This window comes from Heteronotia binoei, chromosome 11, assembly GCF_032191835.1.
Source record: "Heteronotia binoei isolate CCM8104 ecotype False Entrance Well chromosome 11, APGP_CSIRO_Hbin_v1, whole genome shotgun sequence".
Lineage (NCBI taxonomy): Eukaryota > Metazoa > Chordata > Lepidosauria > Squamata > Gekkonidae > Heteronotia > Heteronotia binoei.
In genome coordinates, this window is record NC_083233.1 from 55,783,219 (window position 1) to 55,805,823 (window position 22,605).

General features: G+C 47.8%; 1 protein-coding gene across 2 annotated transcripts in view; it reads right to left on the reverse strand.

Annotated features, from left to right (window-relative positions):
• Window positions 1-22,605, reverse strand: part of CCDC60 (coiled-coil domain containing 60) — a 64,880-nt gene that overhangs the window by 14,223 nt on the left and 28,052 nt on the right. For both annotated transcript variants that reach the window (XM_060249387.1, XM_060249386.1), the window contains exons 4-7: window positions 5,376-5,567; window positions 4,171-4,290; window positions 1,984-2,088; window positions 1,125-1,215 (exon numbers count right to left, since the gene is read on the reverse strand). In XM_060249387.1, the coding sequence (XP_060105370.1) occupies window positions 1,125-1,215; window positions 1,984-2,088; window positions 4,171-4,290; window positions 5,376-5,567 (508 nt within the window). The remainder of the gene's footprint in view (window positions 1-1,124; window positions 1,216-1,983; window positions 2,089-4,170; window positions 4,291-5,375; window positions 5,568-22,605) is intronic.

Sequence of the window (22,605 nt, forward strand, 5' to 3'; positions counted from 1 at the left end):
GTAGTTAGTAATCAGGGAAACAGACAATTTAATTTAAAACAAACAAACAAACAAAGAAAACAGCACCCAGACATGTATCTTTTGGATTCACAAAAGGTCTGGTTCCCCTGAAGAGGTGCAATCTGAAAGCTGGGTGTTATTGGAGGCCAACTGCTGTCTTTGCTGTAATGACCCATCCCACCTGAACTCTCCTGCTGGGTTTTGGAGTGCTGTCTGCACCAGGAAGCAGTTGGCTGGAGTATAGGTCTTAAAATAGGAAAACTTTAAGATATGATCGTGGGCTATAAAATGCATGCAGGCGCCAAACAATTTCCGAATCGTTTTTGTGTAAAGTGAGGGCTGGACTCCACTGAACTGCTACTTCTCTGCCAAATATCTGACAATTAATAGAAGTCACCAAAGAGGCACAGACAAATGCACTAAGGTCTGCCCCAGTTGCTGAGAGTCAACAGATCAGTGTGCCCGTCTGCTATGAGCTTGTGCGCTTCCTTGTCCTTTCTCCTCCCCTCTCAGGTGTGAATTCCTCACCCCCTTTTCCGAACTAACCAGGGAGCAGCATCATGTCTATACCCATGTTCACCTTAACCACGGCAAGCTATAAGCAGGGTTTATAAGTCCGCCTCAGATTCGGATTGCAAACCTGAGTCTGAAGTTAACCATGATTAACATAAACATCAGTGCAGGCATAAGGTTTCATCGAGGGCAGCCCTGCAAAGGGAGGCGGTATGGCTTGGGAAATTCCTGGAGTTTAGAGGCGGGGTTAGGAGGGAACTCAGAAGGAATAAGATGTCACAGAATCTGCCCTCGAAAGCTGTCATTTCCTCTCTCCATGGAACTGATCTCTATAGACCAGGGGGACTCCAGGGCCCACCTTAAGGTTGGCAGCCCGAGGAATAGAGAAAACTAACATCTGAGGAGGAAAATGGAGGGAAAGCACAAGCTTGCTGAGAATTTCCACACAGCTTCCCACACAGAACTACAGTTCCAAGGACTCCCTTCAGAAGAGGGGATGGCTATTAAACCAATTAAAAATCTGTGAGAGCAGAGATGCTCCAAGTTTTTCAAAGCACCAGATAAAGCACAAAAAGGAAACAAACTCATTGAATGACGCTTTTCCAGGTTACCTTTGTGTGGGTGAGGAAGTGCTCCCATCGAGCCTTCACATTCTTTTCTTTATTGACCACCTTGAAGGAATTTCTGCCTCCACCATAATCCCTAAGTGAGGGGGGAAACATAATGATTTCCATTTTCCCAGCTGCACTTTTGTTAGGGGTAGCTTTGACCCCATTTTTGCTGGATTTCCTCCTGGGGTTTGCCACAGGCACTATGTTTCACAGCAAAGCCCATTTTTTGAATGTGCACAGCACATCTGTGCATGAACTTTTTGCTGAGTATCTATAGAATGCCTTTCTTCTTCCAAGGGAGGGGCTGTAGCTCAGTGGCAGAGCAAATGTTTTGTGTGCAAGAAAGGCACTAGGTCCAATTCCTGCCACCTCCAGCCTAAAAACCATCTAAGGTCTTGGAAAAACTCTTTCTGTGAAATGCTCTGGAGAACTACCATTCTGAGCTTCAATGAATGAACAAAGGGGAGCTTGTAGCTCCAGGAAGACTAGGTATTGCTGCTTGTCTTTGTCCAAATACCAAGTGTCTTTGAGAAGCACTGGAAAAAAAATTCCTTCCTGGAGTATCTATAGGTAGGGTTAGGAGTGTCCTTCAGTTCTGCAGGAGTGCAGAAAACAATACAAGGTGGTACTGGCAGTAGAAGCTAGCTTTCATTGAACACCCTTAAAGCTCCAAAGCTACACCTGAATGTGTGTGGCAATGTCTGATGAAACTCAGATGTTGAAGGCAGTGAAATCCACCTGCTCCCATAGGATGGAAGCATAACTTTGTCCCCTTCTGAGATTTTTACCATGTCAACCACTCCCGTTTTCCAGACTCAACCTCCCCACCACTGTCATTCCCACTTGCACCCAAGCTCACTTTGCATTCCAGCAGGTGATCAGAGGCTTCATGCTGATATTGGGCTCAACAGTCAAGGCTTCCAAGAACCAATGGAGAGCGCAGAGCTGCCGAAACAGGGACTCACTGTCAAAAACAAAGGAAGACAGATGGGCTCATTTGACAGAGAAAGGCACAAACAGACTGCATTCCACAGAATGCAGTAAGCCTCACAAATTTATTGTGATTTATGTGAAATACTCTCTCCTGTTGGTCTAGAATTTTCTTGCCCATCAATGCCATGGGGAACTCTCCAAATATGGAAGGGAAAGGCACAATTTTCTCTGTCCACTTTCCCATAAAACACCACCAACAGGACATACTTATTTTTTGTTAAGATGGTTATTTGATTTATATTGTTTAATTCAACTTGAACATTTCTGTAAACCACTGGGTTCTTCAGGAGAAAAGCAGCATATTCCTAAATAAAACAAACAGCTCAAGACACACACACACACACACAGAGGCACCAAAGTCTCAGGTAAACAGAAGAAACTCCACCCAGGGAGGCTGAAGGCAGCAACAGGCAAAGTTTCTTTGGGAGGGAGATCCTTAAATGGGGTGCAACCACAGAGAAGGCCCTGTGATAGACACCCAACTAACTCCCAAGTTAGAAATAGAGAAAGAATGGCATCCAGTGTGGTGTTATATGACAAACCATTTCCCACTTCTTTAATTGCACCTATTTTGCACCACCTCCTTCCATCTTCCCCTTCTTTGAAGTAACAGCTATGAAGTGGCAGGAGTGCCTTAGCCAGAACCCCAGCATACCACTTTCTCAAAACTAAACACAGTCCCCATTGCCCATGGCAACAGGAACATGGAACAAAACTTTTTTTTGAACTTCAAAAATTGTATAGTGATGTATTTATTCTATTGCTCAATTTTATGACAGCCCTAATCTATCAGTGATCACTTTCCCCTCCAATCCAAAATAGCAGCCTCTGCCTACACTGAGCTACCTAAAGAAGTTTCAAATGCAGTCAGTGATACTGAAAGGGGGAAAAGACATGTTCCAAAAGTCAACAAGCCCTTAGGCACATCTAGCATAGATCTCTGTATTCTTGCAATGGGTAGGAAAGTATGAACATTGTACAGAGGCACAAAAGAGAAGATATGATGTGGGTCAAGGTTACCATGGTGTCAGAAGCGAATTTCCAAGAGCAGACATTCCCATATCTAATACTGCCTGAAGAAGAAGAAAGGAAGGCTAAGCAGATGGCCAGAGGATTGAGTTGATGGCAGGATGCTCCCTGTATGGATTTATACGGTATCTTTGATTCCACCCCTTCCTCCTTAGAGCCCATCCTTCCAGTGAAATCTTTACCACAATCCCTTTATCCACACTCACAATTGAAACTATATCTAAGTCTCTGTAAGACTACTGAACGCATGTTCTTTTTACCTTCACTGGCACCCTCCTGTGACAAAAACTAGATTGTACGCTCCTTAGGGCAGGGAGTTGTCTTGCCTGTTACTCAGTAAAGTGCCATGCACACTAATGGAGTAACAATGACAGCAGTCTTTCCCATTTCCTGCTTTCTGCACCACTAGTTTTGCACTAAAGCAGCATGCTGGGAGTACAAGAAGTTTCCATGCCTTTAAAACCCTCAAGTTACTTCCTCATGAATGTTCTCCTTAACACCAGCTGAAATAATGAGTTTGAGAAGTGGACATGTAGCTCAGTCTAGTGCTGCCAGAAGCTCTGGTGTGTGCACACATAAGTGCACACAAGTCTGCTCAGGCAGCCGCACCTCAACCCATCCCACCCCTCACCCCATATCAGAGAAATAAATGTGAGCTTCCCCCAAATTTTGAAAGGACAGTTTCTGCTTGCACAGATCTCCCCCGAGTGCCTTGGAGTTGCTGAAGAGCTTTGATTCAGGCCAGCATCTGTAAAAATGGAATTTCACAGCCACATCCTGAGAGATGCTGCTGCAATTAGCTTATGTGCCGCCAAAGATGCATGACCGTCCAGATGTATGTAACATAAAAGGACCAACTTCAGCAAACAGAAGTCCTACTTTTGGCTTGCTTGAAGTCAAAATTTGGCCTCTTAACATTTTAAGATGGTTAGCCCTTTCACACACTAAAATCCATGAAGCAGAGGCATTAACCACTCAAGTCTCATTTTCCTCTTGTACATAGGAGATGCGGCTTAGAACATACAAATGCGCTTCCGGATGCTTTGAAGCTATCAATCCGTTATGGACAGGAGTGAAAGGTCGGATAATTTTCTTCTTCTTTTTCTCCGACTCCCTCAGAAGGGGACATTCTGTTAAAAAAAAGCTAAGAATGGGGGGCGGGGGGGGGGAGAGAGAAAGACAACTGTTAGAAGACGAAAGTGCAGCATGTGCTTTTCTGGCATTATTGATTGAACTTTTCCATCTGCCTCTGTGCACTCTCCATTCTCAAGGGTATCTTGACCTACAGAAACAAAGAGGAGCGTGGGACCTTCTCAACCAGTTTGAGCTGATATAGTTACAAACAGCATCTGTTGAGTGGAGAAGGAATGTCTTTGACCTTTTCTTAGGTTATTCAATAGTTAATATTTAAGGGTGTTTCTTTAATGTACAGTGGTGACTGGAAGATACTTTCTTAAGTGGACATTAATAGTTGTTGGCAATTGGTGGCTACTAGTTGCTGGACAATACCCCACCCCTTTGGACGGAGATGGAGGAACAGTGCAGTAGAGGGAAGGTACTGTGCATGGGAGGCAGAAGCCTGAGTATTGTAGTTTTTGTTTTAGGAAGGCAAGCCGCTGCCTGGTCTGGACATGCCTATTACGTTCAGGTGCATTGCACTGCCATTTCTCTTGCATGGAAGAAGTGAATTTGGCAGAAGACTGGTTAAGCTATCTGACAAACTGGAGGACTGATGGTCTTTGTACAATCCTGGCCCATAGGTTATAACTCCCCTACTGACTGCTGCCAGCTTCTGCCTTCTATGTTGGATAAATTGCAGCCTAGGGACAAATCCGGCTTGTGGGAACCATTCCTCTGGTCCTCAGGTTGCTTAACAATTTGTCAGGAGTGTCAGCCTACTAGGCTGCAGCATTAGCTAGCGGCTGACACTCCCAAAAAAGTATTAAACCACTTGAAAATGAGGGTGCCTACAGCAGCAGAGTGGGAAAGAACAGAAACAGCTAAGTCTCCACGTGCTTTTGTGGGCTCCAAGTTGGGCAATAGCTTTTCTTTTCAGAACTGGTATCCAACATGGAGCCCTCAAAAACAGACAGAGGACCACATGGGATCTTTAGGCTGAAAATTTTACCCAGCCTCAGTCACACCTAAAGATACTAGCTGTGCCATTGCATTTGGAAAAGAAAATGCCAATAAATGAACACCATATGAGAAGTCTTGAAAACAATTTACTCAGTTATTTCTTCATCGGATATGTCCTCTTCAGATGACGAGGATCCTGGATATTTGGGGGGCTGGAATTCAGTTCTCCGCCTCTGGTCTTCTTTCTCCTGCTCTAACATAAACATGTTCTTCCTCTCCAGCGTTTCTCTGTGAATCATGTGGAAATACCCTCGTCCCATCTTCACAGAGTTTATTAAATGCCTGTTAAAAATTACAAGAGACCAAACATTGATGGGAGAAAAAAACTGAGTAACACACTATGTTATGTCTGATGTACTTATTTGAGTATATGAAAAGTAAAATGATAGAGATTTATTTATGTATATAAATAAGGCAATATGATAGAGAGGTATTCTTTTTTTTCCTCAGGAATAATTATCTCTCTTTGATTTCTACCAGAAACAGCCAGTGTGCGCTGAAGATTTTGTTCTCTGATGCATGTAAAGGGAGACTCAAGATGCCTTCGTTCTTCTAAATACAGTTCCCCAGCCTCCCCCAGCTCTGGAGCAGCCTCAGACATTTATTTTACAGCATTTACGAAAGACAGAAGGATTTTTAAAAGTCAGTTGGGTGGAAAGAATTCCCTCACACAAGGCCTGCCTGGAAGCCAGGACAAGAGGAGACTTGGGGGAAGTATGCTGTGTTCAAAATGAGATCTGTGATTTCCTTACTGATAAGAATAAACCAGTGAACACTGACATCCACAAAAAGCAGTTTCAGGGCCCTGTGATTTGAAAGGGGGGCACAATGTTGCAGAAGTATGGCTTTCTCTCCCACATGATTACCCCTCAAAAAAGCACAAACTGTGGCTGCTATTAGCCCCAGTGGGGATGGAGACAAGCTTTGCTTGCAGGGCCGGCCCTACCACTAGGCAAACTAGGCAGCTGTCTAGGGTGCCAGCCTTCAGGGGGCACCAAACTGGGCACCCCCCATGTGATTCAGTGACATTATCAGTCCGGGGTGTGTGTGTGTGACAGAAGTTAGCCTTGCCTAGGGTGCCAGACAGTCTAGGGCCAGCCCTGTTTTCTTGCCTTTTCGTTTAACAGCAACCACAGGGAGGAAGAGGAGTTCAGTAGAGAGGAAGGAGTTAGGGCCTCGACACCCCCCCCCCCAAAGTACTGCAACTCCAATCAAAACTGGAATCCCCTGTGACTGCTTTTTAAAGTTAACCCTCTTGTTAAGGAATTATTTATTTAGAAAATGTATATGCTGGCTCTCTAGAGACCTGCTTTGAGGTGCTTCTACCAGAACAATACCATAAAACCACACTCCCATTAAAAACAAGCCAGGGCCTTTAAAAAGGCCATTAACTATAAGGCAGAGTGGGGAAGGGAAGCCATTAAACGCAGAAGATGGCCCTCAGGCTGAAGACCATAAAACCATGGATCAACCCCTTAATTAAAAGCCAATCTGATCAAAGATTCCCAATATAATGTGCTGTTTGGCCCTGACCTGCTAAATCTCATCCAGCGAGTCCACTGCTGAGGAAACATTTGAACCTAATTCTCCTCAAGTGTAACTGTCTGCAACACTGCACCCACCGCCTCTTAACAGTCGCTGCAACAGAAGGCAGGAAGAACAGAGGGATTAGCCATGAGGGGCTAGCTGACATCCTCTTTGTAAGCCCATCACTGTAAAACGTGCCTGTGTCAAGAGCTGTTTCTTGATGGTCAAACAATGAAAACAAATTGGGTCTGAGACTTGCTTGTGCAACACGGCTAATGGCATTCAAATTGCCCAAGTAACGTCCCCAGTTGTTCGTCTACCATTAAGGGGTACAGTGTTTGAGGAAAGGACTTAATAATGGAAGAATCTTGTTAGCAAGTGGACAAGGCTTTGTAGCTTTCTGATTTATCAGGTGTCCCTGAAAGCAGCTGCAAGCACTGGGCATCTTTCCTAGGCCCAAAAACATCCTAATGGCCACAATAACATGCAAAAATTACCTTCTCTTCCGGCTTTTGTATAGCTAATAGCTAAATGTCTTTCTTTAGTGATGACTGATGGAGTGCCAAACTAGGATAGGGGAAGATCTGGGTTCAAGTCCCCACACAGCTCACAGGATGATACAGGACTAGTTGCTAATCTCTCAGCTGCACTTTTCTCACAAGGTGAGGCAAAAGATGGGGGAGGGGAGAGAAAGAACAACATAAGCCACTCAAAGCTTCTTGAAAGCAGGGTAGGATTAAAAATGAAAATTGTAAGAAATGATGGCCAAGGGCTAGCAGCCACCTACATGACCCCTGCCTGCCTTACAACGGGTCTCTGAAGAAAAAGTTTGGTCAGAGTATAGATAGTGAGGAAGGCAGAAATCTGTTCCCCCTTTTTTCCCCCAAACCCTACAATATGCCTTCAGTGCTCTGTATAAGCAAAGTGGCCCTGCAAATTGTCCTGCCATTTGTATATGAGACAGGCATGGGCATTTTGGTGACGTAAATATTTATGTCACACGTATCTGTATTGCTACTCCATACCATAGACCTTTATTGGCATTAATACAAGAATACAGTATACTTAAAAACCAACAGTGACACTAGAAAATATAATAAAACCTTAAAAAACCTACAAAAGTTAAATGACATAAAATAGCAGTAGGCTATGCATGAGTAAAAGCCTCTCTGATTTGGATCGCAACCTGTAAAAAGCAAGCAACGTGAGTAATGACAAAGTTGTGTTTCCCATGGAGTAAAAAACGAACCTTGGCATTGTCAGAAAGGCCTTGATGGTCAGAAAGCAGTGCATCTAGGTATCTTGCACGTGGACTGCTATAAAAAGGGCAGTCCAAAAGAACATGAGGGACCGTTTTGATGACTCCTTGACTAAAAGGGCATCGTCTAAGACTGCGGGGGATTCTGTGGTATCTTCCGAAAAGGATGGCCAATGGTAATGCATTAAATCTAGCCAGCATGAATGCTCTTCTTTGGTGAGGATCAGTTAAAAAGAGGAAATAGGGAGCTAAAAGGCCAGGAATCTGGGATAAACCCAGATAGCTTGGGGAGCAAGTTTTCCGAGCTGCCTCAGTTAGACGTTGCATCTGGATATCTAGTAGTCTACGTTTGATGGATTGAAATACCGCAGAAGCAGAGGATAGATAAAATGCATCCAAGGAAATTCCTATTGATGTGATTTTCTTTTGGATCAGAGTCAACCATTTGGATGCATAATGGTTCATCAGCATCAAAAAGGTGAAAGAATTCTGATCAGAATTAAATAAAAGGCGCAGCCAAAACTTAAAGGTCAAAAGCCAGGCGCAAGTTTCCAGCAGCAACAGTCCAGTTTCCATGCAAACTGCAGCATAAGGAACACAGTTGGGTAGTCCCAGAATTTTCCTCAAAAAGAAGGATTGTAGGCCTTCAGTGGTGTGATCGAAGGCACTGATCCATATGGGGGCACCGTATAAAAGTTGGGGGCTAGATTTCGCATTAAAAGCTCTTAGTGCCAAAGGGACATATCGGTTCCCTTTCAGATAAAAGAAATGGGCAATAGCCAAGGCACTAGTTCTTGCCACTGTTAGAGCGCACTTGTGATGTGTTGCCCAGCTCCCATTATAGGAAAAATTAATCCCCAGATATTTGGTAGTTTTGACCTGTTCAATAGGGTTTCCCTGGACTGACCATAATAGCTGCTTCCAAGATTTAGAGAAAACTGAAGAAACAGTTTGGTCAGAGTATAGACAGTGAGGAAGGCAGAAATCTGTTCTCCCTTCCCCCCAAACCCTACAATATGCTTTCAGTGCTCTGTATAAGCAAAGTGGCCCTGCAAATTGTCCTGCCATTTGTATATGAGACAGGCATGGGCATTTTGGTGACGTAAATATTTATGTCACACGTATCTGTATTGCTACTCATTAAATAATGAATTTGAGGGAGACGACCAACAAAAGGAGACCAAACACCATACAGCAGGGGTGGCCAACGGTAGCTCTCCAGATGTTTTTGCCTACAACTCCCATCAGCCCCAGCCATTGGCCATGCTGGCTGGGGCTGATGGGAGTTGTAGGCAAAAAACATCTGGAGAGCTACCGTTGGCCACCCCTGCCATACAGCTTTTCCCTGTGGATATATTTTACAGGCTTGAAAGTCAAAACCACCCAGGAGAGCTTTCCAAGGTCTCAGCTTGATGCTAGCATTCATACCTGGAAAGTCTGAGGAACCCTCCTAGAGACTTTTTACCATATACATATCTGCTTTTTGTAATTTTATTTCCAAACACGTTGCAGTTTGACCTACTGATTCAGACAAGGGCAGGTGTGTTTCATCATTTTTGTGATGTGGACTGACAGGAATTTTGTAAAATAACAGATCAATCCAACTGCTGTGAGGGAAGTGGAAAGTCAGTTGGGTGGAAAGAATTCCCTCACGCAGGGCCTGCCTAGAAGCTAGGAGAAGAGACTTAGGGAAAGTATGCTGTATTCAAAATGAGATCTATGATCTCCTTGCTGATAAGAATAAACCAGTGAACACTGACATCCAAACACACACACACAAAAACCCATCTGGGATTGTTAATTCTGCCTGGTGAACACCAATAGTCACAACATTTCTGACCTTTGCTATAAGGGGAATAAGGAAGAGAATATCACCTAGAGCCTAAAAAAATAAAAATGAAGGGCTTCAGTATAAAAAAAGAGGATCAATTTGAATTTCACACCGTGATTCAAAAGAATTGGCTCCACTGTTGCTATGGCTGTGGGTCTCCAGTAGAAGGGTTTCTCCCCCCCCCCTTCTTATTTAAAACAAAGCCTTTTGTGGAATGACAGATGAGATGGACAAATGAGGATGCACGATGGCAGCAAAATGGATCCATCAGAACAGAATGCTCGGCAGCCTGTGTGTAAAACACGTTGCTATCCTGTCCAAATCAGACAAGCGCATCCATCTTGTGGCATGTAACATGCCTCCTAAAGTAATGGTTGTGCCAAGTTCGAACCATCCTCTTTTGTACTAGCAATGCATTAAATCCACGAGGGTGAGACACTTAACAAATGACACAGACTTTGGGGGGCTTCTCAAGTTCAAGGTGAACCTTTTTTCACCTTGCCCTTGTGTGTCACACACCATTTCTCAAGGAACCATTTTCAGGTTGAAAAACTGCAAACCTCAGTTCCTACAGTTCTTACAGAAAGTTTAGCCTCTCTGTGAAGCCTTAGAGAAGCTCTGTGAGAAAACAAGGGGCTGCTGAGATGCATCAGTTCAGGGCTCTCAGGTTTAAAGCTGGACCGGCAAAATTTCAGGCTGAGATCTTACTTTCCAAGCGCTCTGACCAGGGCCAAGATCAGCATCCTTGGGCTGAGAAGGTTCCCCACTGCTCCTAGCAAGCTGCTTCTACCCAGCAGCTCCAGTTGTGGCCATCCATGCCTTCTCACTGTGGGCAGTGGCAAGGACAGGGTGCTTTGGAAGAATGCCTTCCCTCCAGGTCCCATCTATTGAAATAGCTGGGATTCTTAACTGAATTCAAAATGTGGTTAAGAATTCCAAGGCACAGGGAAAGAAAAACATGTCAGTTTGTGATGTGGCCAGACATCACGACAAATGGGAATAAAAGTGAAGACAGAACTTGGGCGCACTGTACAAGGGGAGGGTGAGTTTGAGCCTGACAATCAACCAGGGTACTGCTCATCATGAACAAAGCCAAATTTGTTCATAAACTGAAATAGAATCACACACATATGCGCGCCCTGTGCAATCCCAGACAAATGGCAATTGTTTCTCTGACTGGTGGATCATAGGCAAGCCATAACGAGTGGAAGTCTGTTCTGTGCCATTTGAAGCAGTACAAATAAAAGGATCATCCTACCTGTTTTGAGTAGCTCATTTTCATGGGGCAAAGCAAATATATTTGCATGTTAATATTCCAACTTCAAACAGTCTCATTTATATAGCAACTTAATAAAATTAGTCTTTGCTACCAACTTGACAGGGGGGGAGGTAAGAATCATTCATTAAAATGCAAATGCATTAGAGATGAACTTTGGAACACATTTATTACAGTAATTGAGCTCCAGCCGACTGTAAGTCACAACACGGATTTTCCGCCACCTTCCAGACAAAGGCCGTGCCTTTTTTGTAAACTAATATCTTTGTTAGTAGGGAAATTAAGAGAGATTTTGGAGTGCTAATCATTTTCAGCAGAAAGCTCCAGCTGTTTTATAAGATTACATTAATATAGATAAAGGTCAGTCTCATGTTGTACCAAAATAAAAATGACCTAGCAGCAAACAAAGTATACAGCGAGTTGACTATAAGCACATTTTTAGGGCTTAATGTAACATCATGTGAATTTAATTATTCTTTAAACCCTTTTATTTTCCCCTGAGCAATTCATTAACTGTAATACAGGATGACAAATGAATTAAAGTCAGGTTTTTGCCTCCAAGATGAAAGCATCCTGGTACCGTGAGTAGATGCAGCGATGGTCCTATGTGTACTATTTTGGGAGCAAGCGTTACTGAACTCAGCACTTACTTCCAAGCAAACACATATAGGCTTTCACTGTACAAGGACTTCCTGGACATTGATCTGATGTCAAGAGAACACCATAATAGGAATGATAGAAGCTTGATAAGACTACAATTATCATGTTTGTCTACTGTCTCCAATTTTTGCCCATTCTAAAAGCAAAAAGAGAGCTCATGCATGTATTTATTAAAACTACCCACCAATACATTTTCTGTTTTCTTTTCTGTTTTGTTTGGCATACCCCCAGTAACCATTATTGGCCCTCCCCACTGCTTCTGGTATTGTCTGTGTTTTACTGAATTACATTTTAATAATAAAAATTCTGTTTTAAGCTGTTCAAATGTTTTAATGTACACTGCCTTGGGTGCCCCAATTGGGTGGAAAGTGGTATAATATGTTTATAATAAATCAAAATAAATACTAACATTTAGACCCCTCTTTTCCTCATGCTTCAAGACCGCTTAAAACAACAATTTGAAAACATTTTCAATTAAAACCAAAATAAAACGACACACCTCAGATCTCTGTCCCCCCACCTCCACCCTTAAAAGACACCTACCATTCACACCTTTTCAAAAGCCCTGGCAAACAGGCAGGAATTGAAGCATCTCCAGGGATGGGGGGGGGCTCCCCCTTCAAGGAGCCCATTCCACAAAGCCAGATCTCTAACGAAAAAGGTCCAGGATCTGGTTGAAGCCAGATGGGCCACCCTAAGTGGTAGGACAGCCAACAGATGCGTAGCTACCTGATTACCATAGTTGACGCACAGTGACATATGGAAGGAGATGGTCTGGATGACTAGATTATAGCCACATGAGTGGACTAAGAGCCAAACTACACTGGCCTGATCACAGGTCCAACCTGTAGCCACCTATGCCATTTTAAAGAAAAACTGCCACAAGGGCACAACCTAATCAGGCCGACACTGTGACAGAATCAGGAAATCATGTGAATTTACTCAGCCTAAAACCTAGACTTACATCTACCACTGGGTTCAACCACCAGTAGAGCAGCACACACATGTCAATCATGGTGTATTACTCTTTGTAAAACCCTTACACAGATGGCAAAATCCAAGAAGTGACAAATGGCTCCTTAGTATGAAATTAGAACAGAGTTCTACCGCAGGAAAATGCAGACATTGAGACTCAAGAAAACAACCAGGGAAGGCGGAGATGTTGACAGGTACCGAAAATAATAGTTTCCTTCCATGACTGATGGTATAGATAATATTTCAACCATCCATACACTGCAGTAGCTGCCTGTTCCTGTCTGCTGTCTAATTAATGTGAGCTGTCATTTGTGGGGGGAAAGAAAAGTTTTTCTTCTTCTGGAAAAGAATTTTGCAAACCTCCAGCCGTGACAGTGCAAGAAGCATGCCAATTAGAGTGTTGGCCGCCAAACCGTAAAAGAAGGCAACAGAATATCTGTTTCCAAGCAACTAACATTACTAAGCATTAGCTACAGTGGAAACTAGAATTGGCGGATAATACCACCTTCCCAAGCGGCGGCTCGATTGTTCCCCTTATTCTCTCTGAACTCCAATCATCCCCCCTACCATGATCACTGCTACACAAACAGCTTGATCCATCAGGCTGGTTTGTGTGGGATGGGAGGCAGAAGATTGGGGAGGGGGGGGGGAGAGAGAGAGAGTTATGCAATGGATTTGCAGAGAAGAGATAGGGGACATAAAGCATCCGAGACTTGACAGCATTCAAATGGAGAAAATGGGCTATCTTCTATAGACTCAGCTGGTGTGTTTTTAGAGGGGCAGTGGCTGCAAAGAAAGAGAAGAAAGCAAACAAAGTGATTTAAGCCTGGCAGAATTCCAGTTCAAGTGACCTGGCACACCAAAGCAATAAAAAATGCATTACTGTGGTAATCGGTACTGTAGTGTACTGAGAGACGAGTCGTGGTGAAGGCATAAGTATTTAATAGCTAGCACACTACCGAACTGGTTAACACGCGGTCGGGTCCGCTAATATATACAAGCATCCCGGAACATCCCCTTTGCTGGCCAGCCCAATCCTGGCCAGTTGAACTTCCCGCCCTTGGAGCTGATTGGGGTGGCTTTCCCGCGCTGCGCAAGGCGACCCGCGGGCGGCTCGGGTTGCGCGGCGCTGTGCTGATTCCAATACTCTACACTCCTCCCCTCCTAGTTTAAACTACATAATCCTGTAGGTACGTTGGTGCCCTGCGTTCCCGGGTTGATCTCCTCGGGGTTGCTATTGGTGTGGAGCCCGACCCAGCTGCGGGTGGCTCCGTTTCTGGCGGTGGATGGTCCGGGTCGGGTAGCGGCTCTGGTACGGGTTCCGCGGCCCCGGGGACCTCGTATATGGGCTGTTCTTGAGTCGGCGGGGCCCCTTCTGGGGACTCCGTTTCCGGCAGTTCCCTGATCCCGGCTGCCTCCGGCTCTTCGGGCAGGGTGCGGCGGCGCAGCTGATCGATGTGTCGCCGCAGTACTTGGCCCCCTGCTGTGGTCACTTCGTAGGATCGGGAGCCGGTTACTCTCAGGACCCTCCCGGCTACCCACTCCGGGCCGCTTGCGAAGTTTTTCGCGTACACCGGGTCGCCCGGAAAGAATCCCCTTACTGCCTCGCGAACCTCGGGGGACCCGCGGACCTCCGGCGCCCTGTCCGGGTGGAGCCTATCTAACCGGGTGGTCAGTTTCCTCCCCATGAGCAGCTCGGCGGGGCTGAAACCAGTTGTGGGGTTTGGGGTGATCCTGTTGTGGAACAGGAACGCGGAGAGGCGGTGGTCCCAATCCCCCTGGACAATGCGCCCTAGGGCTTCCTTGGTGGTCCGCACCATCCGCTCCGCCTGGCCGTTGGTGGCTGGATGGAAGGGAGCGGACCTTATGTGCCTTATCAGGTACCTCTCGGTGAACTCTCGGAATTCCCGGGAGGTGAAGGCCGTGCCGTTGTCCGTCACTAGGGTGTCAGGGATCCCGTGTGTGCAGAGAACCCTTCTGAGCGCCCGGACGGCTGCTGCGGTGGAGGTCGAGGTGACCGGGATCACCTCCAACCATTTTGTGTGAGCATCTACCAGTATAAAGAAGAGTTGCCCCTGATGCGGCCCCGCGAAGTCTAAATGGAGGCGGGACCACGGCCGCCCGTTTGACTCCCACCTGTGGACCGGGGCGGACGGCGGATTGGGCCTGGACTCCTGGCAGGGTTGGCACCTCCTAACCCACCCCTCTATTTCCTCGTCCATGCCTGGCCACCACACGTAACTCCGGGCCAGGGCTTTCATCCTCACGATGCCCGGGTGGGTCTCGTGGAGATCTTCCAACACCTGTCTGCGCAAGGGGGGGGGAACCACCACCCGGCTCCCCCAGAGTATGCACCCCTTGTGGGTCGATAGCTCGTCCTTCCTGGACGTGAATGGCCTGAATGCATCTTCCACCTTGCCCGCTGGCCACCCCCTTCCCACCCAGTCCCTGACCCGCGCTAGGATGCGGTCTCTGCCCGTAGCTCGAGCCACCTCTTCGGCGTGTAGTGGGCGCTCGGGGAGGGACTCTATAAGCATCACCCCGTGGGCCGGGGCGGGATCTGGGTCTGTGGCGGGCAGCGGCAGGCGGCTGAGGGCATCGGCGTGCCCCATTGCTTTCCCTGGGCGGTGGACCAACGTGTAGGTGTACGAGTTCAGGAACTGGTTCCACCGTAAAACCCTCTGTGAAAGGATTTGGGGGGTTTGCCGGTCGGGGGCTAGGAGGCCGAGGAGTGGCTTGTGGTCCGTGGCAATGGTGAAGCGCCTACCGTAGAGGTAGTCGTTGAACTTGTGGACTCCCGCCACGATCGCCAGGGCCTCTTTATCGATCTGGGCGTAGTTCCTCTCGGCTGGGGACAGAGTCCTGGAGTAATAGGCGACCGGCACTTCCCTCCCGTCCGGGAGTTGGTGCCCCAGGACCGCTCCCACCCCGTAGGGAGAGGCGTCGCAAGCCAGGATCAGGGGAAGGTTTTCATCGTAGTGATGAAGAACCGCGTTTGAGACTAAGAGGTCTTTGACCGCCTGGAACGCCGCGGCTTGGCGCTTTCCCCAGACCCATGGGGCTTGTTTATCGAGCAAACGGTGTAATGGTTCCGCCACCGCGGCTTTGTGCGGCAGGAATGAGTGGTAAAAATTCAACAATCCGAGAAAACTCTGTAGTTCTGCTTTGCATTTGGGGGCAGGGGCCTGGACAATGGCCTTGGTCTTGTCCGCGGTTGGGTGGATTCCCGCTGCGTCCACTGCGAAGCCCAGGAACTCCACTCGCGGAACACCCAACAAGCATTTTTCTTTTTTCACCTTCAGCCCCGCCGCCTGGAACCGTCTGAGGACCTCTCGCAGGCGGCGGCTGAACTCTCCTTCGGTGGGGGCGGCGATCAAAACGTCGTCGAAGAAGGGCTGGACTCCGGGGATCCCTTTAAGGAGAGAGTCCATTATGCTTTGGAAAATCCCCGGAGCCACGCTCACCCCGAACTGCAGCCGTTTAACCCTGAACGCCCCCCTGTGGGTCACGATTGTCTGTGCCTCTGCTGTCTTAGCGTCGACCGGCAGTTGCTGGTATGCCTGAGCTAAGTCCAGCTTCCCAAAAACCTTCGCCCCGGCTAGCGCTGCGAGGACATGGCTGACCACCGGGACTGGGTAGGGATTGTCCTGTAGAGCCTTGTTGATCGTGCACTTGTAATCAGCGCAGATCCTCACCTCCCCGTTGGGTTTTACGGGTGTCACTATAGGGGTCTCCCAGTCGGCGTATGTGACTGGCTCTAGGACGCCTTGGGCCGTGAGGCGGTCCAGTTCCGCCTCTATTTTCGGTTTTAGGGCGAACGGGACGTGTCTCGCCTTGAGCCTTATGGGCCGGACCGTTGGGTCGATCGGTAGGGTGATGGGCGGCCCCTTGTAGCTCCCCAGGGACCCGTCGAAGACCTCTGGGAACTCCCGGCAGACCCCGTCGAAATTGCTGGTCCGCATGTGGTCTACCCCCACTAGCTGGATTCCCAGAGGCTGGAACCAAGCCAGCCCTAGGAGTGTGGTCAGTTGGCGCTTGACCACCAGGATGTCTAGGGGTCCTCTAAAACTCCCTCGTTCCACATTCACCCGGGCCCACCCCACGATGTGTACCGGGTTTTTTTGAAAGTCCCTTAATACGAAGTCCGCTGGCCTCGTATGGAGGCGGCGGCGGGGGCATAGTCTCTTGAGGGTTTCCTCCGAAATGATCGAGATGGAGGAACCCGAGTCTACTTCCATGAGGCATGGGGCGCCCTCGATCAGGACCGACATTTTGACCTTGTCGGGGGCTGCAAGGGGCAGGTTCAGTACCTGTAGACTGGTGGAAGCCGTCGTGTAGGCATCCAAGGAGTCGTGATGCGCTGACGGTTGGCGGCGGCTGTTTTTGGCCCGGCAAGCCCGGGCGATGTGGCCCGTCTTCCCACAGCTGCGGCAGTCCAGGTGGCGGTACGGGCAGTCCCTTCGCTCGTGGGGGTCGCCGCAGCTGGCGCACCTGGAACCGGTGGTGGCGGTGGGCCTCTCCGTTGCTCGTGGCCTCGCGGGGGCCCGTGTGTCGGTTCTTTGCGGTCGTCGGAGCTGGAACGCGTCTCCCTCTGCTCGGACCTCTGGCTCTGCTTCACCCTGGTGTACTGCCTCCCCGCGTTGCTGGCCGTACGCCTTGGTGGCCCTCTCAAACGCCGTCGCCTCGTTGAAGGCTTGTTGTAGGGTGAGCTCTTCTTTTGCGAAGAGCTTCTGTTGCAGCCGTTCGTCTCGGAGGCCCCAGACGAAACGGTCCCTCAGGGCTTCGTCCCTCTTATCAAAACTGCAGTTCCCGGCGATTTGCCGAAGTGCCGCCAGGTAGACCGCCGCTGTCTCCCCCGACTTCTGGTCCCTCTTGTGGAAGAGGAATCGGCGGGCGACGATGGAGGGTTGGGGCGCAAAGTGGCCCGTGAGGAGTCTCACGATCTCCCCGTAGGATCTCTCGGTCAGCCTTTCTGGAGCGGAGAGGTTTCGTGCGATTTCGAAAGTCTCTTCCCCACAGACGCTCAGCAGGACGTCTCTCTTCCGGTCATCATCAGTGATCAAGTTCGCCCTCAGGTAGCACTCGACCCGTTCGGTGTAGGTCTCCCATCTCTCGGGGTGCTCTGGGTTGAATTCAGCAAGGTGGCCCGTCGTTACGCTAGAGTTCGCCATGGTGGCGGCGGGCTGCTCGGTCGTCGGTCTCTCGCCTTCCTCGTCTCCGGCCAGGGCTGGTTCCCCGCGGGGTGGCCTGGCCTAGCTAGATCCCATCCTCGTCGCCAGTGTAGTGTACTGAGAGACGAGTCGTGGTGAAGGCATAAGTATTTAATAGCTAGCACACTACCGAACTGGTTAACACGCGGTCGGGTCCGCTAATATATACAAGCATCCCGGAACATCCCCTTTGCTGGCCAGCCCAATCCTGGCCAGTTGAACTTCCCGCCCTTGGAGCTGATTGGGGTGGCTTTCCCGCGCTGCGCAAGGCGACCCGCGGGCGGCTCGGGTTGCGCGGCGCTGTGCTGATTCCAATACTCTACAGGTACAGAGTAGTAACAAGACTTCAAGGACATTGAGCAGAGTGTCTGGTTTTGCGGCTGACTCTTGGCGCTTAAGCTTCACCACAGCACTTTCTCCGGTACACTGCAGAAACTGCTGAAAGGAAAAACGATGACCCTCACCCTACACAATCCTGCTAAACAAAGCCCTCTGGCATAAACTGGATACAACTGGTTTACAGAATGAACTCCTGTTCATCTGCACTGCAGTAGGCAGCAAAAGTTAGTGAAGCAGCAGTTTCATAAGTGTGCATATCCTTCTTTCAGGTCCATCTTGTAGCTCCCCACTCTTCTCTAAATGCGCTAATTTAGCAACAAACCTTTGGCTATGTTGCTTCTTCAAAGGAACAGGATCACAGTCTAATTTTTGCAGAGGACCTATCCTTCACCAATGAACCACTACTCCCTATCCCAATACACTTGGAGCAGGCCTTCTCTTCCAGGATTCCCATGCAGTGCCTCCCTTTTTAGAAAACAAAGCACTCCTCCCCCTAAGTTTCCATTGACAAAATCTTGAGGATAGTGAGTTTTTTTTAATGAAGCTTTTAAAACTTATAATGATGATACACTGATGCAGGGGTCGTTTTGTAGAAAAATAGGTGGCGGAGTTCATCAGCATATGCCCCCCCACCCAAAAGCAACCTGATGCAAAAAAGGAGAGCCCCAGGCGAGCGAGGTCTGTTTGGGATGGCTAGAAATCCAGCCAGCCCAAGCAGGCCTCACTCTCCTGGGGCTCTCCTGGGCCACCCCACCCCAATCAAAAGGCCAGCAAGCCACCTGCCGCCCAAAATCATATAAGAAGTGGAGAAAGGGTGGCACGGGTTTCTCCAAGGACTAAACAGGGCTGCTGTGGGTGTGGCAAAGCCCCTGGTGCCTAGCTGGTTGCCTGATCTCCTAATCCAGTGATTGTTATGCAGCTGCACCTACTATTCAATGAACAAGGTAGGTGGGGAGGAGGAAAGGTTCAGAAGCTGCACTCCTGTGAGCTCCTGCTGAATCCTAGGTCTGCACTGATGCTTCTGCAGCACTGCTAGACTTTATACTGGTATTCTGTGCTTGAAAGCACCAGCTGAGTTTCACCCAGGTCTCCTAGGGATAGTACAAGAGGATACCATGCCCCCCTGCTCTGGCCCTGGGAGGTGGCCCTGACACCTATACAGGACACCATGAAAATTCCCGGTGGACTATTAGGAGCCTGGAGCAAGCCTAACTGAGCCCCAGTGTATAGAAGCTTCTCAGCTTGGATATAGCCAAAAGCAGCATTGATGGGCATAGTCAGGATGGTTTGTTGCTCCTCCCTCCCATGTATAAGCCCTACAAGGGTCGGTTTGGTACAGGGGTTAGAGTGTCACACTAAGATCACAGAGACCCAGGTTCCAACCCCAGTGGAAGCTTGCTGGGTGACCTTGGGACAGTCACATATGCTAAGTCTATTTTAGCTCATGGGATTGAAGCTAGGACAAAATGGAATGGAGGAGAATGATGTAAGCCACTTTGGGTCCCCACTGGGAAGAAAGGTGGGGTATAAATGAATAATAGATTAATACTCAGCTCAGACCTGACTGGTGGCTGGTGTGGGAGGAGGTGACAGGCAAGCCTACATTCATTGACACAGCCGATGACCAGGTCTGAGCAATCCCCACTCTGGGATGGGAACAACCACCAAGGCCGCTAATCCATCTTGGAAGGATATATCCCATTAAGGCACAGAAGCGACACCAGGGTGTAGTTGTGAGCGGGGGTGGAGGGGTGGGAAGCCCTGAGCATGTTAGCTATGGCCCATATATCACATTCATGAATCCTTACGTGTTTCCCCTGTATGGAAATTGGAGATGAAACAGGAACTTTAGCTGACATATGTCACATTCATAAATCCTTATGTGTTTCCACTGTATGGAAAAGGGAGATGAAACAGTTAGGAACTTTAGCTGACCTATTTTTCTTTCTCCCCTGCCTGAACTGTTCAGCCCAGCTGCTTCAACATGACACAAGCCTTACATCAGAAATGCTGTGTGTAGAAGTTTGCGATTTCTGTATCAGACCAGCGGGAAAGAAGCATCAGAAGCTCCAGGCAAGTGTCCAATAGCAATAGATAGCATGAGGACTAGCCTAGCAAAAATCTGGTGTTAGCTATCATGACACCAGGTCTCGCCCAGTGAACTTCCTGTGCTCAGCCTCTTCAGCACAGATGTGTTTTCAGATATGGGGAACACGCACATTCCAGGGCTTAAAATGGCTTGTGGATTTTCTTTAGAAAAAGAGAACAATTTAAAATTCAAGATGCTTTTGAGTTTAAAGGTATGAAGATAAATTTTTCCTGTGGGTACTTCTCGAAGAGGCTCCTTATCTTACATTCTGTGTTGAGGTCCTCGGTACCACTCCAGCATATCTGGTGCTGCCTTTCTTCCTTCCTCTGTCCCTCAGGTCAAATGGTGGGCTACTAAACATAGCTTTAGCAGAACTGTGATCGTATCTCCTGCATGTTTTAAGTGGTAGAAATAGCCCCAGGGCTCTCAAATGCCAACCCAAATGGCAAAGAACAGCTCTGGGGAAGGCAATAGATTGAAAAAACAGCATGGGGGGGGGGGAATGGGTTAAACCTGCTGAGTCACAGCCACCATCTATGTTTCTCTCTCTTCTGCTTCTGGATGTAGTTTGGTCCTAAAGTTCCTTCTGTCCATTTGCTAGATGCAGACATACCTACAAACAAGAGCTGATGTGGTTCTTTTCTGTTATGGATTCAGCCTGGCTTCCCCCCAGTTTAGCTCCTCATTTGTGTTCCAAATCCTGTACTAACACACAGCGTTGCCAATTCTGGGTTGAGAAGTTCTCTCAGTCCAATTCTGCACCCTGGACCCGCAGCACTCTAGCCTAGGTGATTGCCTAAGCCGCCTAGTGGGAGGTACAGCCCTGGGGCACAGACTCTCTGGCTCTACACGGGAAGATCAAATTTACCCTGTGCTTGAGACGGAGGGGGCTGTGCATCTACCAAAAATATGTGAGTTTGCCTCCCACTGCTGACTCCCTGCTAAAAGTCTGTACAACTGGACAGGCCAACAACATTCTGCACTCTTCTGTGCTCCATTTCACTGAGAAACCCGACTTTAATTATCTTGCCTTAAATCTGTACCTGACAACTCCCTACTGTTTGTAGTTTGTAATTGTGTGTGTTGTGATAAGAAAGCAATTAAATGTAATTTCTACTGATTCAGATAGCACTAGTACTCAAGTTTAATAGCCTGTGATCACACCGGATTTGTATCAATTAAAACCATAGGCAGCATCTACAACAGAAACGGGTGCTCCTTCCGCAAGGCAGGTGTGCTGATGTTTTAATGTTAAAAAATCTCTGAGGTTCTGGCATTCTCGCTGTCTGAGGATCAAGCCTAAGTCTGAAGGTTTTGGGGGGTTTTTTGCATTTATTACTTGTGATCATAACAGCATGGCTATGAAATAATTATCATAAAGATAAAGTTAAAAATTTGCAAAGGTTTGGATCAGCCCACAAAATGAAAACCGGTACTTAAATTCCCAATCGACTCCCATCCCAAACAGGAGCTTATAATTTACAGTCACCAACAGCCAGGATAAAACAGGAAGTAATTAATTATACTGGAAGGACAAGAAGGGACACAATTTTGAATGGAGAGGAGCCCTGAGAATCTTCTACAACTCTTTGACTCTCCAATGGCTGGCAGTGCCTGGCAGAATAATCACCATAAATCAGGTCTGAAAAACCTTGGAGAGAGTGAAGAATGCAACAGAAGACTGACATCATCATCTTCATCTGGATTGTCTTTAAAAATGGAGTGACAATTCCACACTAAACAGCTAGTGTGAAATCATACAATGTATTCCAGAAATCATCCATGAGCCTGAACTATAAAAATCAAGAACTAGGACCTTGGACCTGCTGTAAATGTGTTGACATTCCCCATAGTGCCTGACCCCCGGTGGGAGTGGAGTTCCCCTACTATCAGGCCCCACCTCTCCACCCTGGATCAGCTGGCTAGTGGGAGGAAATTACCCAAAAAATGAAGCAGAAGAGGAAGAAAAAGAAGAGTTGGTTCTACACCCCACTCTTCACTGCTCAAAGCAGCATACAATCACCTGCCCTTCCTCTCCTCACAATACTCTGTGAGGTAGGTGGGGCTGAAAGAGTTCTGAGAGAACTGTGGCTGACCCAAGGTCACCCAGCTGGTTTCATGTGGAGGACTGGAGAATCAAACCCAGTTCTCCAGA